At 36.8% G+C, this 18,743-nt stretch overlaps 2 protein-coding genes across 7 annotated transcripts in view; one reads left to right on the top strand and one right to left on the bottom strand.

Annotated features, from left to right (window-relative positions):
- LOC116463473 (Golgi-associated kinase 1B) overlaps positions 1–18,743 on the bottom strand; it is a 257,534-nt gene that overhangs the window by 77,438 nt on the left and 161,353 nt on the right. The window contains exon 1 of one of the 5 annotated variants that reach the window (XM_058434663.1): positions 8,809–8,876. The exons of the other annotated variants lie outside the window; for them this stretch is intronic. The gene's annotated coding sequence lies outside the window, so the exon portion shown is untranslated. Of the gene's footprint in view, positions 1–8,808; positions 8,877–18,743 lie in introns of those variants that run through there. 5 annotated transcript variants of the gene reach the window in all.
- LOC116463474 (transmembrane protein 144) overlaps positions 8,973–18,743 on the top strand; it is a 49,811-nt gene continuing 40,040 nt past the window's right edge. Inside the window, exons 1-7 of one of the 2 annotated variants that reach the window (XM_058434667.1) lie at positions 8,973–9,282; positions 10,148–10,250; positions 10,737–10,896; positions 11,285–11,453; positions 13,744–13,866; positions 15,874–15,973; positions 17,880–17,960. In XM_058434667.1, coding sequence (XP_058290650.1) covers positions 11,345–11,453; positions 13,744–13,866; positions 15,874–15,973; positions 17,880–17,960 — 413 coding nt within the window. In that variant the 5' untranslated portion in view covers positions 8,973–9,282; positions 10,148–10,250; positions 10,737–10,896; positions 11,285–11,344. Of the gene's footprint in view, positions 9,283–10,071; positions 10,251–10,736; positions 10,897–11,284; positions 11,454–13,743; positions 13,867–15,873; positions 15,974–17,879; positions 17,961–18,743 lie in introns of those variants that run through there. The other variant, XM_032146592.2, reaches the window with a different exon arrangement.

Below are 18,743 nucleotides of genomic sequence, written 5' to 3'. Positions count from 1 at the left end.
CACACACACACACACACACACACACACACACACACACACACACACACAGTCTCTAGTCTTCCTAGCTCCTTAATTTTTTTTCCTTAGCACATATCACTATTTCATATACCATATTTGTCATCTATTATCTGGTATCCCTTTCTCAGATGTAAGCTAAGTTGGTGCAGGAGTTTTTGTCTGTTCCCAATGTCTAGAAGAGTGTCTGGTTTACAGCAGACACACCATGAAATTTGTCAAATGAATACACCAGTGTTAAGAGTATAAGAGTGTAATAGTACCTTTAAAAATGCCTCAAAGATAAATCTTTTGATTTATCTTTATTTTTAGATCTACCCCCACTTTAGCCACTTCTAAAATTTACTACTAGAAAAACCTTTTCTTTCCTGAAGAACTGTCTCACAGAAACAGCAGTTAAATAGGAAGCTATCCTAACCCACCGTTTGCCTTTTCCCTTGTGAAACTCAGACCAAAATTGAAAGTCATCTATAGTAACTATGTGTTCTCGGCATCTAAACTCTGTTTTGTTTCATCTTGACTTTCTTAATTTCCTAGGTTTTTTCCTTTGTTCCTATTATTTTATTGTTTTTATTCTATATTGCTTCAAAGACTTTATGAAATTAAGTAGATAATAAATACAAATATAAGTATACTAGCGTTTTCTTAAGCTCACAACAAATTATTACAGGTATCTTTGATTCAGTTTATTATAATTACAGAATTGTAAACTTCTCAAGGAATAAATCTTTAAAATCTACAAAGGTAATATTTTCATTATTTATTGGGATTTTTTTTTTCTTTTCTTTTTTTCTTTTTTTTTTTGAGACCGAGTATTGCTTTGTCACCCAGGCTGGAGTGCAGTGGCTCAATCTCAGCTCACCTCCCAGTTTCAAGTGATTCTCCTGCCTCAGCCTCCCAAGTAGCTGGGATTACAGGTGCCACCACCACGCCCGGCTAATTTTTTGTATTTTTAGTAGACAGGGTTTCACCATGTTGGTCGGGCTGGTCTTGAACTCCTGACCTCAAGTAATCTACCCACCTCGGCCTCCCAAAGTGCTGGGACTACAGGCATGAGCCACTGTGCCCAGCCTGGGGTATTCTTATTGTAAAACATTTTACATGAAAAATATACTTTGAATCAGGAGAGAAACATTTCAACACAGCATCATTATTTCTCAGTAAAATGGCACATTTTTCCTAATTTCAGATTATTCTTGGAAAATTTTGTTTGCTTCTATGATACAATAAAATTCTACTTGAAAATTATGTGTTAAATTGATTCCTTCTCCATTTCCAAAAAACAAAGGAAGGGTTATTTTAAACTATAAAGTGGTTGATTATGTTATCCAATGAATCAGCAGATTTTTTATCTGCCTTCACCAGTCGTCATTTCTCATTATACGCAGAGATCCTCAAAACGAGGAGCAGATACACTCAGTCTGTAGGATCATTTAGCAACTTGGGGAAGGACGGTAAGTAGCCTAGATTTTTTTAAAGTTCCCACAGCCAAACATCTCAAAAGATCATAAAAAGATAAACAAGTGTTCAGAGATTAAATATGGAAAATATTGGTATTGGTTTTGATTCTATAGACAATAAAATACCACTTGGCAATAGATTTCTCACTTTTTAAGTATTCTTGTATTTGATGAATGGCTAAAAAGATAGTCAAATGAGTTAAATATACATTTAAATAAATGGGCAAATATATATTATCAATTATCAATTATCAACCCCATCAATTATTTCATATCTAAATATATATAATATCTATTTCTCAGCCTGTGAGGTAAACCAACCCCATCAATAATCTCATTGTATTTAAATATCTATTTAATATATAAACATTCTACATTAATATATTTAATATTTAATATGTTGATCAATATTAAATATGTTTAATATTAAAGACATATATTTAATAAATAATAAGTATATGTTTAATAAAGACATATATTTAATAAATAATAAATATATGTTTAATAAAGACATATTTAATAAATAATAAATATATTTATATTTCAAATTTATATACAATATTAAATATATAAATACATATGCAAATATGATGAGATCATTTAGGAGGTTGGTTTCCTTCAACAGGCTGAGAAAATAGTTTAACTGCCATAAAATAATCACAAATTTAAAATAATCACATTTTTGCACACTATTTTCAGAGCAGTTTTAGATTTATGAAAAAAATCGAGGAGATAGGAGTAGAGTTCTCATATAACCCCTGTCTACTCTCTCACAGTTCCCCTATTAGTAACATCTGCATTTGAGTTGTACGTTTCTTACAGTTGATGAACCAATATTGGTACACTATTACGAACTAAAGTCCATTGTTTACATTAGAGTGCACTCTGTTGTATAGCTCTATGGGTTCTGACATATGTAAAAGGCCCCAGATGTAGTGTATCTAGGTTAATGTTCTATACGAGCTTGAGAAGAATGTGTTTTTTGCTGCAGTTGAATGAGATATAACTATCAATTAAATCCAGGTGATGATGGTACTGTTCACTTCTATTATATTCTTACTGATTTTCTGCCTGTTCGATTTGCCAATTACTAATAGAGGAATATTGAAGACCCCAACTGCAATAGTCTATTTGTGTCTATTTCTCCTTGCAGTTTTACCAGTTTTTGCCTTACGTATTTTGACACTCTGTTGTGAGGTGCATACACAGGATTGTTATGGCTTATTGGACAGTTGGCCCCCTTATCATTATGTAATGGCCTTCTTTATTCCTAATAATTTCCTTGTCTGAAGTTTGCTTTGTCTGAAGTTAAAATAGTTATTCTAGTTTTCCTTTGATTAGTGTTAGAAAAATATATCTTGTTGGGCGTGGTGGCTTATGTTGTAATCTTAGCACTTTGGGAGGCTGAGGGAGGAGGGTCTCTTGAGTTCAGGAGTTCAAGACCAGCCTGGGCAACATAGTGAGACCTCGTCTCTACAAAAAATTAAAAATTAGCTTGTTGTGGTGGTGCATGCCTGCAGTCCCAGCTACTCAACAGACTGAGGTGGGAGGATCACTTGAGCTCAGGAGTTCGAGACTGCAGTGAGCCCTGACTATGCCACTGCACTCCAGCCTGGGTGATAGAGACCCTGTTTCAAAGGTTAAAAAAAAAAAAGAAAAGGAAAATATATCTTTCTCCATTCCTTTTGTGTCTTTATAATTAACATGGATTTCTGGTAAACAACATAGAGTTGATGCCTGTATTTTATTCATTCTGTCAGTCTTTGTCTTTTAATTGGTAGACCATTTATATTTAGTGATTCTTGATAGAGTTGGATTAATATTTCCCATATATTAATTGTTTTCTGTTTGTTGCCCTTGTAATTATTTCCCTTTTTTGCCCTCCCCTCTTCATATGGTTTGGCTCTGTGCCCCCACCCAAATCTCACGTGGAATTGTAATCCCCATAATCACCACCTGTTGAGAGAGGGACTTGGTGGGAGGTGATTGGGTCATGTGGGTGGTTTCCCCAATGCTGTTCTCGTATTAAAGAGTGAGTTCTCACAAGATCTGATGGTTTTATAAGGGGCTCTTCCCCCTTTGCTTCCTCTCACCTGCTGCCATGTACGACATGCCTTTGCTTCTCCTTTGCCTTCTGCCATGATTGTAAGTTTCCTGAGGCCTCCCCAGCCATGCAGAACTGTGAGTCAATTAAACCTCTTTCCTTTATAAATTACTCAGCCTCAGGTAGTATCTTTACAACAGTGTGCAAATAGACTAATATACCTCTTTTGCTCCCTTTTCTAGTTTTAATTGAGCATTTTATATGATTCTATTTTCTCTCCTCTCTTAGCATATCAATCATACTTAAAAATATGTTTTTAGAAATTGCCCTAGAGTTTGCAGTACACATTTACAACTAAGTCCACTTTTCAATAACACTATACCATTTCACAGGTAGTGCAGGTACTGTATAAAAGATTATTCCCAGTGCCTCTCTCCTGTTCCTTAAAGCATTGCTGTCATTTATTTCATTTATTCATAAACTAATATCACCCAATATATTACTGATATTATTATTTTGAAAAGTTATCTATATGGTCAAATAAGAATAAGAAAAAGAATTATAGGTTGGTGGATTTTTCTTTCAACACTCTAAATATTTCACTCTGCCCTCTTTTTGCTTGCATGGTTTCTGAGAAGTCTTATGTAGTTCTCATCCTTGTTCCTCTATAAGTAAGGTGATAGTTTTTCCTCTGATTCCTTTCAATATTTTCTCTTTATGTTCCACAATTTGTATACAATATGCCTACATGTAGTTTTTTTTTTAATTTATCTTGGTTGGTGTTATCTGATTTTCCTGGATCTGTGGTTTGATGTCTAATTTTAGAAAGTTGTCCACCATTATTAGATACCTAGATATCTATTATTTATGTATCTTCTGCTGCTTTCTTTCTTTTCCTTCTGGTCTTCCTAGTACCTATATTTTATGCCTTTTGTAATTTTCATACAATTATTCGAAATTTTGTTTCTTTTTCATATTCGATTTTCTGTTTCCATTTAAGTTTGGGAAGTTTCAACTGACATACCTTCAAGCTCACTGATTCTTTTGCAGCTGTCAAAAGTGTTTCTTATTTGTATTGTAATGTTTTTTGTTCTCTAACATTTCCTTTTGATTCTTTGAGTTTTCATCTTTCTGTTTATTTGTTCTTGCACTTTTCCCAGTTGATCTCTTAGCATAGGGATTTCCAGTCTCATAATTCCCAAATCCCTGCCATACCTGAATCTGGTTCTGATGCTTCCTTTGACATTTCAGAGCTGTGTTTTTTCTTGCCTTTTAGCATGCCTTATAATTGTTCATTGAAAGCGAGGCATGATGTATCAGATAATAGAAAACAAGATAAGTAGACCTTTAGTTTTTATGTTTGTCGGGCCAGAAGTTAGACTGTACTTAATGGTTGTTGTGGCTGTAAGTATCAGAGCCTTCTATTTTCTCTAACATCTTTCTTTTTGTCTCCCCTATTTGTTGTCTTTGGGTTTTCTTAGAGACTCATTTGTAAGCAGAGTCTGTGTCTTGCAACTCTCTCTAGTTGTGATCCACAGTTATTATACCAGAACACTATTTATGTGGTCATAAGATATTGGAGAGTTGATACATGCTATAATGTTATGATAAAATCTCTATTTCTTTATTATTTCTTTTTAAAAAAATCTAGATTCAGGAGGCACATGTGCAGGTTTCCTACATGGATATATTCTGTAATAGTGAGGTTTGGGCTTCTAGTAAACCCATCGCCCAAATAGTAAACATTACAGCCAATAGATAATTTTTCAACCTGCTCTCCTCTCCCACCTTTCCCTGTTTTGGAGTCCCTAGTATCTATTATTTTACCTTTATGCCCATGTGTACCCATTGTTTAACTCCCACTTGTAAGTGAGAATATGCAGTACTTGATTTTCTGTCTGAGTTATTTCACTTAGGATAATGGCCTCTAGCTCCATTCATGTTGCTGCAAAGGACATGAGTTCACTCCTTTTTATGGCTGCATAATATTCCATAGTTTATATATACCACATTTTCTTTATCCAATCAATTATTGATGGACACTTAGGATGATTCCTAATTGTGAATAGTACCCCAATAAATATATGAGTGAAAGTGTCATTGATTATAACAATTTCTTTTCCTTCGAGTAGATACCCAATAGTGGGATTGCTGGGCCGAATGCTACTTCTATTTTCAGTTATTTGAGAAATCCCCATACTGTTTTCCATAGAGGTTTTACTAGTTTACTGTCATCAACAGTGTATATGCATTCCCTTTTCTCTGTATCTTCGCCAACATCTAAAATTGTTTTCTAGTTGTCCAGAATCCCTGAGTTGTGAACTTCATAAGAGTTTCTTCTTTTGTTTTTCTCCTTGTGTGAGAAAGAAAGTGTAAAAGGTGTTCAAACTGTCTAGTTGCCTTTTCTCTAATTCAGATAAAGCTCTCGGGTAAAGTTTACCTTGAGGACAGGCTTTTGTTTCTGAGTATATTTCAAATAGTTATCATTTTCCTCCCACATGCCAGAAAAAAGAGGAAACTTTTGTCCTATCTTCTGAAAGTAAAACTCATTAATGTGTGGATGCTCCCATATGAATGACTCCCACTGTCTCTGAGTTTTCAGCTCTCAAGTTAGTCCACACTCAGCCTTCAGCAATAGGCCAAATACTGTATAAATGCCCCCCTATCCTTTACTGGCTCCAGTAGCTTTTGCTGTCCTGATAAGCTGTAATTCTCCGTATTCACCTATTTCTTCAGTTTGCAAAGAGGTGGCATGTCCTATGACATCAATTCTCTGCAGATCTAAAAAGAGTTGTTGATTTTTGATTTGCTCATTTTTTTCTTGTTATGATGATGGAAGTGGAGACTTTCACACCTTTCAAATGTCAGAGCAGAAACCAGAAGTCCTAGTAATAATGTTATATATATATATATATATATATATCTTTTGACCACATAAAAGGGAGAGGTGCACAGGTCTTATTATTATCGTTTTACATATAAGAAAACTAAGATTTAAAGAGATTAAATGAGTTTCCATGAGAAATATTGCTAATAGATGAAGCTAAAGTCAGAACCTGGATCTTCTAGTGTCTTCCAGGACTCTTCCAATACAGACCATTCCGTTTAGGCATTCATATATATGAAACAATTTGAAAGAAAAAGTTTAGTTTAAGAATAGAGTCATCCATGTTTGGATTTGCTCTGTGGCATAACGTAAAAGGCAATGGCCTAGCATATCCCTAATGAATCTTCTCAGGCCTAATTCAGCCCCCAACTCACTTTTAGACTTTAGAAATTCTCAACAAATGCTGACACAAGCTTCAGCTTCTCCATGTGAGTGAAGCAAGAATAAACCACATGATCTTGTGACCACGAAGTCAAACAATTCTAGGTTGGATTTAGGCCCTATATTTTTGGAAGCAAGTGTGTGTATGTGTGTATGTCTTAGGTGTGCATGTGTGGAAAGGGGAACTGATTTCTTCAAAATCTTTCTGAACCGCTAAATTAATCCTCTTCCTTAAGTGAAAAAGCTTTGCTGCTTTAATTCTTTAAATGAAATGTTATTTTGCCTTCCCATCTGCTCATCTGACATGATAGTCTATGAATGCGATTAATGTTTAAGGCAGAACTTCCTTCTAGGAAATGTCATCTTTTAACAGTCCTTGTGTTTTCTCCTTCCTGTGAATGCTACACCCATTACCAACCACTGGATGGTCTCGGGTTAAATAGCACTTCCTCAGAGAAGGCTTCTTTGAACTCAGACTAGCACAGAACCTACACTTCCCCTTTCCAACTTAAAGTTTGCATCCTTTGGTGTATGCGAACCCACATGAAGAGATTTTTTTTTTTTTTTTTTTTTTTTTTTTTTTTTGAGATGGAGTCTTGCTCTGTCTTCCAGGCTGGAGTGCAGGGGTGCAATCTCGGCTCATTGCAACCTCCGCCTCCTGGGTTCAAGCGATTCTCCCACCCAGCCTCCCGAGTAGCTGAGATTACAGGCACGCACCACCACATCCAGCTAATTTTTGTATTTTTAGAAAAGATAGGGTTTCACCATGTTGGCCAAACTGGTCTCCAATGCCTGATCTCGTGATCCACCCATCTCAGCCTCCCAAAGTGCTGAGATTACAGGCGTGAGCCACCACACCCTGCTGAAGAGATGATTTTATCTAGGTCACCACTGTACTGTCATGGCTAACAGTCTAGAGCAGTGTTTTCCAGTAGAACTTTCTGCAATGACAGAAATGTTCTATAATCTGCACATCTGGCTACTGAGCACTTGAAAGGTGTCCAGTGCAAGTGAACTACTAAATATTTTATTGTGATTTAATTTTAAATAACCACATGCTGCTAGTGGCTACATATTGGATAGTAGAGAACTAGAACAATGTTCCTCAAAATCTAAATAAATATGTCAGGAACCTGCATTTTAACCCATTCCTCAGGTGATTCTTACTGGCAATACAATTTGACAAGTATTGTTTAGAATATGATTCTTGAGCCTAGCTTCACATTAGAGTCACCTGGGGAAGGCTTTTAAAAGGAAATGACTCCTGAGTCACATACTCAAAGAGATTCTACTTTAATTGCTTTGGTATTGGATCCAGATATTAGTTTTGTTTTGTTTTTTAAGGCCACCTCCCTGGGCCATTATGTGCAGCCAAGCTTGAGAAACCTAGAACATATATTCTCATGTGACACTAAGCACATATTAGATAAAAATACAGGCCTGAAGCAGTGGCTCACACCTGTAATGCCATCACTTTGGGAGGCCGAGGCGGGCGGATCACCTGAGGTCAGGAGATCGAGACCATCCTGGCTAACACGGTGAAACCCTGTCTCTACTAAAAATACGAAAAAATTAGCCAGGTGTGGTGGGGGGCGCCTGTAATCCCAGCTACTCAGGAGGCTGAGGCAGGAGAATCGCTTGAACCCAGGAGGCGGAGGTTGCAGGGAGCCGAGATTGCACCACTGCACTCCAGCTTGGACAACAGAGTGAGACTCCGTCTTAAAAAAAAAAAAAAATACAGATAAATGGCCTGTACAGATAAATGGCTTAGGAGGTGTATCTACAAAGAATTAGTGATTACAAGTGAATTCTTGTGATGTCACAAGAAATGTTAATGACGTCAGTGGTGCAGATGAATTTCTTAATACCAAGTGGAAAAATTAACTTGAGATAATCTTTTACAATGGTGTGAAATTCCTCAGCCTTTTGTTTTATCCATAAACTGCACAAATAATACCTCCCTCTGTAACACTTAGAGAGGGTGACATGCTGAGAGTGCTGAGAGTTTCCTGAATACTCACCTCTTGAAATACACAAAACTCTTCTAGTTTCCTGGTTGACCGACCCAGGGCTTGTGACCGAACCAGGGCTTGACGACTCCTTTATGAGCCACCTGACAATTCAGTCCAGCACAGCAACTGAAGGAAGGCGTTCCCCAACTTGCTGTCCTATGAAGGCCTCTAGGTCACCGGTGCTAAAGCCCTCCTTTCTCCACCCTCCTTAGGTGGAGGTAAACGTCCCAGCAGGAAGTCAAGGCTGGATTGGCGCTCTTCGCGAGCACCCTGGGAACGGGAGTCCGGGTCACGGGTGCTAGAGCCCTCCCCTCTCCTCCCGGCCGGTGTGTGGGAAACTGTCCCCGCAGAAAGTAAAGGCTGGCCAGGCCGCCCCCAGCACGTAGAGGGAATGAGTCAGGCTCCGGCTTCACATTGGCACGTAGGGGGCGGATCCTGCCGGCGCTGAGTAGGAAGGAGCTTCGGCAGCCAGCCCGGAACGCAGTGAGTACAGCCACTCAAAGGAAAGCCAAGTCGCTTTGCAGGGGAGCGTCTTAAGATTTTTCAAAAACGTGCTCATGGTTAAAAAGAAAAATCAAGGCTCGGAATAAATACATTCAAGCACTGTTAATTTTAGCCCAAAGACAGGCGGTACTTGCCTGGAGATTTGGGGAAATCAACATGAAACTAAAAATGAAATTTTAGTTGGAGTGGAGCAAGCAGTATTGATCAGAACATATCAAATAATGAATTTTTTCAAAGTCTGCGTAGAAGTTTAAATTACTAGGAAAAATGTAAAGGAGAAGTATTTACTAATAAATGAAACAAAAGTAATAAAATAAAAATGAATTAATATAGTTTGACAAAATATCAGCGAACACTGAGAAGAAAACATTAAAATAATGTTTGAAACTTTTTAGGTTTTGTGCAGGAAGAATTGGGAAAAATGTGCTGGATGGAGTGATACTGCTTTTCTTTTCCACAAAAATTTCATTGTTTTAGAGAGGTAGAGCCTCTTTAAAGACAGTAAGTTATTGCCAATTCACAATGAAATAAGATCCTTTGCTCTGAAATGTACAAGAGCTGCATGCAATAAACTTCATTTATCTATAGGTAATAACTGATTGATGTTTATTCAGTAGTCGAAATGCAGCTCATGCACTCTAATTAGCAAGTCAAATTATTCTCTCCGTTTCAGAGGTGTAGGGCCTTTGTGGAGCCTTCTCAATAAAATAATTTGCCACTCTCGAAGGTTGACATTCTCTTCTTATCAACGTACACATAAAGGTTTTGTTTTGCTTTGCTTGTTGTTAATTAAAATGGGGAGAAAATGATGTGTTAGCTATCACCCAGTCATGTGTCTTTTTAGTCATAGGTTAGCTTTTCAAGACACTTCCTGCATCTCTGACCTGTTGCACCTGTTATCTTAGCAGCAAGCACCTGCTTCAGCTGACCCTTGAGCCATAACCCATGTAAGTCACTGCAGATCTGAACCTCTCTTTGAGCCTAACAGTAGAACAATTATTATTTTTATTGAATAGTGTTATTGTGTCAATGTTGAAATGTCCCTCAGTGTGTCTTCCTCAACCACATCTCTATAGAGGATGTTTTCTTAATAGCAATGTGTTTTTGTTTTAAGAAAGCCCACACAATTTCAAGTACACATTTTCTTTACTAAAGTTTATTGACCAGTTTTGAAGTGATCCTTGTTTTCAGTTAAACTATCTTTAATAATGGTAAATAACGTATTTTGTAGGTTGTTGTATATTTAATATTCTCTGCAAGAACACATAAGGAACAATACATGGACCTTTAAATATTTGTCATTGTGAAATAAAATAACAAGGAAAGGTGATTTCAGGTGTACTTTATTCAATACATATATACAAGAAGTTATTACTATAACATTAAATTTGCAGGAAAAAAGAAACCACTGGATTATTCTGCTTCTATTCCAGAGGGCTTATTCCAAAGGGCCAGTGTGCAAAATATGAATCCAAGATGGCATTGTGGAAAGACGCTGTACCTCCTGTGATAAAATTACTTTGGTGGTGCTTTTTTCTCATGTATCTCGGGAAACTAAAAATCTGAATTGTATTCAGTGGCCTTTTCCAAATGGTAACTTTATGAAAAAATGTCTAATTCTTGGTTATTTGTGGTTTTAGTCCTTTCTTCACGGAGAAGCTAAAGCTGTTAAATAAGTTTAGCAGTGTTATCCACTAAAACTTTCTGCAGTGATGGAACCTACATAGGAGAATTTTTTTTTGTAATGTACTAAAATTTTGTCTTCAGGGCTTGTTCTTTTTAAATTGTAGGCTAGCGATCAAAAATATTTGTTGATAGAATAAATTAACATGAAGTACAAACATTATATATAGTTGTGTAATATCCTATCCGCAAAAAGGAGTCTTAGCATGCTTTTGAAAAATTCAATAAATATAATATGTTAATCACAATTTGGTCACAGATTCATGTCTCAATTGTTTCATTTTTTCTTTTATTTCAGAAGCTCCTGAAAAGTACATCAAGTCTAAAGTGAACCAGCTAACTCATCAAGACTGGAATCATGAGCAATAATGGAGCAGACCTAACCTTTGGTTACATCTCCTGTTTCGTAGCTATCCTTTTGTTTGGCTCAAATTTTGTGCCACTTAAAAAATTTGATACTGGTGATGGTAATTATTTTTCCTTGATTGTTAACGTTATATTATTTTTAAAAATGAAGTTCCTTTTTTGGTCTTTTAAAAGTATAGCTAGGGAGGGTACGATCAGGAAAGCTCTTGGGCCATTATATGAATGGAAGAAATTTATAGTCAGTTCTACTAATAACACTTGTTTTGAAAATATGAATCTTCAACATGATTGATATATTAGAGAACAATGTAAGCATAACAGATTTTTGGCTTGCTTATGTGCAATTTTGTCTCTGAGAAACCTCTAGATAGGCACAGAAAACTGCACCTAGATGAATAAAGATGTGTGATAATACACACAATGCACGCACAAACACACACAAACATCTTCAAATATCGACCAGCTCCCTTAGTTCATCACATGTGGTTATGATGTACTGCACCCAACCACATCTGCTGTCCCAACTCCTCACCCAACACCTTCACAGTAACCCGTAAGCTGCAACCCTTTGGATGCCCACTTCCAGGAGCAAACTTCTGTTCTTTTTCAATTAAAATGCCCTATTTATTACAGCATTCATGTAATTAACCAGTTAACCAGTTAAAACTGTACTACTATTTTAATTAGGTTGAGTGTTGTTCTCCTAGCCCCATTTTCCCATTATGCTCTGAAGTTTTTACTGCATGATTTTGCATAGTGCAGTGATTTCAAGGAATGCACGTTACATTATAGCAGAACTGACTAATGTGAATTTTGGGGAAGGAGAAGCAAAAGTTATTTGTATTTGCCTGACTTCCATATTGAAGCCAGGAGAAGGAATTGAGATTTATGGTGAACACGTGTTGGGAATTACTTCCTTGGTAGTATTTATCACCTGACAGCAGTTGTGTTATTTCCCCAATTCTTTGTCTTCGTGCACTTAGAAAATAGGATTACAAATCGTTTTCCTCCAGGGCCTTTCTTCTCTTTTCCTCTGGAGTTAGGACAAGAATGGGAACTACCTGAAGAACAAAAAAATGGGTAGAGGATCTAGCTTTTAGTCTTCCACAATTAGCTTTGTGATCCTGGGAAAATATTACCAGCTCTGCTGTTTTCAGTTTCTCATTTGTAAAGTGAACAACTTATAAAATGAAGTTTCTTTTCATCTCTGTGATTCTACTCTTTTTATTTTTTATTTTTCATTTTTTGGGGGAGATAGAGTCTCACTCTTTCACCGAGGATGGAGTGAAGTATCATAATCTTGGCTCACAGCAACCTCCGCCTTTAGGGTTCAAGTGATTCTCATGTCTCAGCCTGCCAAGTAGCTGGAACTACAGGCACACACTACCACACCCAGCTAATTTCTTATATTTTTAGTAGAGATGGAGTCTCACAGGCTGGTCTCGAACTCCTGAGCTCAGGCAGTCCACCTACTTAGGCCTCCCAAAGTGCTAGGATTACAGGCCTGAGCCACCGCGCCTGGCTGATTCTACTCTTTTGTCATGGAGATTAGCAGCCATTTTTTCTCTCTCCTGCATCATGAGATTGAATCCAAGAGGGGCAACAATCTTCCAAAGTTAGTGCCAGAAGTAATACATTGAGTTTTAACTGCCTCAGTATTTCTTTCAATGTCAACTATTTCCTCATCCTTTTAATCTCTAAATCCTTAATGATGCAGAAGCCTCAAAAAGGCATAGATACACCTCATCACCAGGTTATCTTCAGATAACTGGAAAATGGCAACTCAAAGTATAGAAAGTAGAGTAACCTTGACCTAGATAGATAATTCTCAGGTTTATAATGCCCGACTCATCACAGGCATTGAACTCTAACTGTATGAGGCCTATGTGTGACCATAAATGACTTTATTTTTATCCCAGAGGTGGCATAAATGGTCCCTGAAGGTTTAAATTACTGTTGTGCTATTCCGAAGTACTTACTGCCATATTTTGGGAAGCAAGAGTACTCAGTGTGGCATCCGAATGAGAATATACACTCGGTCTTGCCATCGCTCTTTGGCAGAAAATTCTTGATTTGTCTAATAGGAGAAAAAAAGAATATTAAGCCAGAGCACACCGTGTCTAAGCCTTGGAGTCAACCTGGGTTTAAATTCCGGCTCAACAAACTACTAGCTGTTTGGACAGGTTGCTTAATTGCAGATTCATTTTCTTTATCTTTGAGCTAGGGTTAATTATGTTGCAGAGTAGTCATAAGAATGAAATGTGCAAAGTCCATGGCATATGGCATTTAATAAATTGTGGCCATTCTTGTAATATCACCTCATAGATATTTCTGAGAACAAATTTACTCAATTCAATTTGAACCACTAACACTGAGTTTGTTTATTTCTAGGAATGTTTCTCCAGTGGGTCCTTTGTGCTGCCATATGGTTGGTTGCCTTGGTGGTCAATCTGATATTACATTGTCCAAAGTTTTGGCCTTTTGCAATGCTTGGGGGCTGCATTTGGGCAACAGGTAATGTCTGATATAACTTATACTTTTATTATGTAACATAATGATAAAAATAATTCTCGTTCACAGTAAGACAAAATAACGCAAACAGTGATTCTGAATAACCCTTCGTCATAGATACTAGAAATTAACTAGTTTCTTGCCTTCACATGCTCAATGAATATTTTTGGTGCCTTACCTGATTTGTTCCACCTGATTTATTCCTCTTAATGATTTATTTTTAAGTTCCTGGTAGAAAATTATTATAGTAAAAACATTTTAATTATTCTCCATCTATTCAAGCATAGCTCATATATTATTTTAATGTGTTCTGGCCCTTTTTTCTAGCATGTTTATCAGAAAATATTTATTACATAGTAATCTCTACTAATATCATTTTTAGGACTTAACCTAATTGGGTTAAGATACTATCATTTCAAAAGGGCTGGTTAACAGAAAAGCAAAGCAAACAAAAATCTTTCTGTTGCCTTATCAGTACCTGAAATTATATAATTAGAATTCATATCTTGGCTTGGTCAATCAAGAAGTGTTTCCCTTCAATTAATATAAATACACCCCAGGAGGTCTTTTTTTCTTCAACAAAGAGAATTCCAAGTATCAATGATCTTTAGAAATAATTTGCGTTAAAAGCAAATAAACGTTAAAATGTTAAAACTTTTATTAAAAAAATTAAAATGAAAATTTATTTATTACCCACTTAATTTGAGTCTCTGAGGAGTTAAATGATTTAGTAAAGTTCATAAGTTAGAAGATAAAAGAATTAGCTTTTAAATTTCCACCAGAATTTACATTATTATACCTCACTTATACCTCAGTATGATTGCTTGTCATATCTAACAGGGGGAGAGGAACAGACTAAGCATCCATCCATCCTGCAGCTCTTTATAGCCACCAGAGCATTTCTGTTCACCCAGCAGGTTCCACTGGGTGTCAGTGGGGAAAGAGTCCAATTTGAGATATGTTGCAGATGTGGATGCTATAGGTTGGAGCAACTGATAGCATATCGGAGATAGCAGAATGGGAGGAGCCAATGATAATGTAGAGATTTGATTATAGGTGATTAGGAGGGTGGTGGTATTGACACATGTGCGGAAATAGGAAAAAGAACATGTTTGAAAGAGAAAATGATGGGTTCAGCTTGGCACTTTCTGAGTATGAACATCCTGATGTTTCCACCATAGAGAACATCTGGTTGGAGATTTCTTCTTGATAGTTTGAAGAATAATATTAAAACCCTAAAGTAGGTCCAGGTTAGAACTGTAGTACTGGGAACACGCGCCTTTAGCTGGTAGCTGAAATGATGAAATTAGGTCAAATACCCAAAGGACAATAAAGCAAGGGGACAAATATGTTCAAGGGAAAATCTTTAGGGGGTACCTTATTCCAGAAGGAATGATGAAAAATAGTAGCCAGAGAAAGAGCTAAAGAGAAAAACAGGAGGAGAATCAAGAGATGAAGACATCATGGAATCCTAAAGAGGTTAAGTAACCTTTTAAGAAGAGACTGTAGGACTTGAGACAAAAAAAAAAAATTATGGATTTGGCCCTCAGTGACCCTCAAGACATAAGAGAATGAATGTAGAAATCCAGAGGACAAATCAGCAATCATGAAAGAGCAAATTCTGGGCCTGGTTTATGGCCAAATACTTCTGCCAGTATTTGGCCCCAGTTCAAGTCTAAGAGGATGGTCACTGATAATTTATCACTGACAGCTTCCATGAAGAATCACAGAATAGAGAGCTATGCTAAGGGTGAGAAACCTCTGTACAATTAGAAATTCAGCATTTTTCTTTGTAGACTTTTTTCCTAAGCCTAGTTCTTTTAGCAGTTATAATCATAAATTTAATGCCAAAAATATGGTTATTTCACTTAAAAAATAAGGAACTGTGCTTTACTAAATTTGTCCAAATTCCATGCATTTCCACTGAAGTTAGAATAAAAACTAATTCTATTTATAAATGTATTTTCTATATTGGAAATAACATGTTTCTTCTGTATATTACATCTACAGGGAACATTGCTGTTGTCCCAATTATCAAAACCATTGGTTTAGGCCTTGGAATCTTAATCTGGGGATCATTTAATGCCTTAACTGGCTGGGCAAGCTCAAGGTAATTCAAGTCAAACTAGTTCAACTAAGATTTCTGGCACTGATATTCTATGTAAGGCAAGTGCTTACCAAGAGGAATAACATACGATTCTTATTCTCACAGAGTTTATAGCTAGTAAAACATACACATCAAATATGCCACCTTCTATTGCTATTTGCCCTAAATTCTTAATACGTGATCTAGATATTTGATCAAGATAGAGTGTAGCATTAAATCTGGGAAACAGAGGTAGAGAGAGAAAAAGGAAACTGATGTTCATTGTCCCTTTATATTGTGTGACAATTTGCTGGACATGTTCTATGCATCATTCTCATCTCACTTTCACAAATACGTGAGGTAAGCACTATCTTATAAGAGAGTAGATATACAAAGAGATTAAGTAACTTACTGTAGTTCACAAAACTAAGAAGCTAGGATTCAAACCCAGGTCTTCTAGTTCCAGAGCACATATTCTTCCCTCTAGAGCAGGGTTGGCAAACCACGGTCTGGTTTCCCAGCCATTTCTATAAATAATGTTTTATCAGAACGCAGCCAAACCCATCCATTTAAGGATTGTCTGTGGCTATTTTTATGTCACAGTGGCAGAGTTGAGCAGCAAGGGAATAACTGACCCTCAAAGCCTAAATTATTTACGATCTGGCCTTTGAGAAAAAGTTTGCCAGCCCCAGCTCTAGCGTTGTGTTGTCCAATAGTGTAGCCAGAAGCCACAGGAGGCCATTTATATTTAAATTTAAATTAATTAAAAGTTGATAAAATTAAACCTCCAGTTTCTTGGTTGCACTAGCCACATTTGATGTGCTCAGTAGCTAATATGGGGAGAGGCTACTCTTTTGTGCAGTGAAGATACAGAACAGTCCCATTATTACACAAAGTTCTATCAGACTGGTGCCCTTGGTCAGCATTAAGATTAACATTCAAATCAATTTTGGGAAAATGAGTAGAATGTAGGGTGTTATTCTCACTTTACCTTTTGGACTCCCTTTCCACTCAAAGCATTATAACCACCTCAAAACAACAAAACAAACCAACTTACTAACTTCCAATCATTCTCTCCCATCCTTTCCCCATTCCCCACCTCCTGCTATTTTCTTTTTCTTTTCCTTCTTTTCTCCTTTCCTCTTGCCCCTGGATAGTTCTCAGTGATTCTTGGTAATGATCACGGCAATGTCAGGCAGGAAAAAAAAAATTGTGGTGATGACACAGTAGGGATATTTAACCTAGAAGTTTTTTAAAAGTCTACTCCAAACACTATACAATATTGTAACCAATTAATTAACCTTCCATGAGTCAGGTGAACTACTTTTTCCTACTTCTTTTTTAGTCTTAGGAAAGAGACACTCACAAGTACTTTTATGTATACTAACTCATTTAATCTTTGTAACAAACTTATAAGGTAGGTATAATTATTATCCCATTTTAAACATGAGAGGCTGGGCACGTTGGCTAATGCCTATAATCTCAGCACTTTGGGAGATCGAGGTGGGTGGATCACTCAATTTCAGGAATTCAAGACCAGTGAAACCCTGTCTCTACTAAAAATACAAAAATTAGCCAGGCGTGGTAACAGGCACCTGTAGTCTCAGTTACTTGGGAGGCTGAGGCAGGAGAATAGGTTGAATTCAGGAGGCAGAGGTTGCAATGAGCCAAGATCATACCACTGTACTCCAACCTGGGTGACAAAGCAAGCCTCCATCTCAAAAAAAAAAAAAAAAAAAAAAAAAAATTTAAATTTAAAAAATTTGGAAATTGAGGCACAGTGAAGATAATTAACTTTCCCAAAGTCACAGCTAATAAGTGAGAGAGCTAGCATTTGAACCCAGGAATCTGGCCCCGAGTCCGTGCCCTTAAACATTATGGTGAAACATCTTAACAATATTTAATTTGATGTGACTTTCTGGATTTTCAGGTTTGGCTGGTTTGGATTGGATGCAGAAGAAGTATCAAATCCGCTGCTAAATTACATTGGAGCTGGGCTATCAGTAGTAAGGTACACAATCATTTCTAGTGATTTTGCTGTTCTTCAAAACATGGAGAGTGCTTTTTTAAGGATCCTGATATGTTTACATTTTTTAAACCTACATTTCATAAAATCCACATGCTTGTTCCTCAGATTCTTCATTTACAATAACTGGTTTTAGAGGACAAAAAGTGCCAGATTTGGGGGCAGGAGCCCCAGCTTTAGCTCTCCAAAACTCTGAGAGCCTGGAAAATCATTTAACTGCTCTTAAGCTTAGTTTTATCAATCTATAATATGTAGAAAATCATAACACATAGCTTATCAATGAGAATCATATATTTTGCAAACTAAAACATGCTATTCAAAAAAAGCGTTCTGCTGGCTTCCTGATACCCCTAGAGTAGCTACTGATTCTCTCTTCTATGTACTACTCACTTCCTATCTCACCTAGTTTCCACTTCCCTGTCTCCTCACTCACTCTTCTCAACCTAGCTAGACAGCTACCCTTTCAAAACCTGAGAACACATGCTCTTTTGAATGCCCATGTTTGGTTGCATCTGTGTCTAGCTATATGCATTCTACGAATAAGGGTGAAAATGACTTTGAATATCTATATGGCAGTGTTCAGTCCATAAAACTTAACAGGAACTGGGTCACCTTAAATTCAGTCTTCTTTCCCCTCTGGATTCCATTTATATTCCCTGTCAGTTCTTCACATAATGGATAGTACTGCCTAGAAAGATTTTAGTACTTTTTTTTTCTTCAGGGAAAGAACAGTATATTTGCCTTCCTTCAGCAATGATAGCTTTTCCC

Source organism: Hylobates moloch, unplaced genomic scaffold, assembly GCF_009828535.3.
Source record: "Hylobates moloch isolate HMO894 unplaced genomic scaffold, HMol_V3 SCAFFOLD_38, whole genome shotgun sequence".
Taxonomy (NCBI): Eukaryota; Metazoa; Chordata; class Mammalia; order Primates; family Hylobatidae; genus Hylobates; species Hylobates moloch.
Note: the sequence above shows the minus strand (reverse complement) of the source record. Positions and strands in the feature narration are given on the sequence as shown.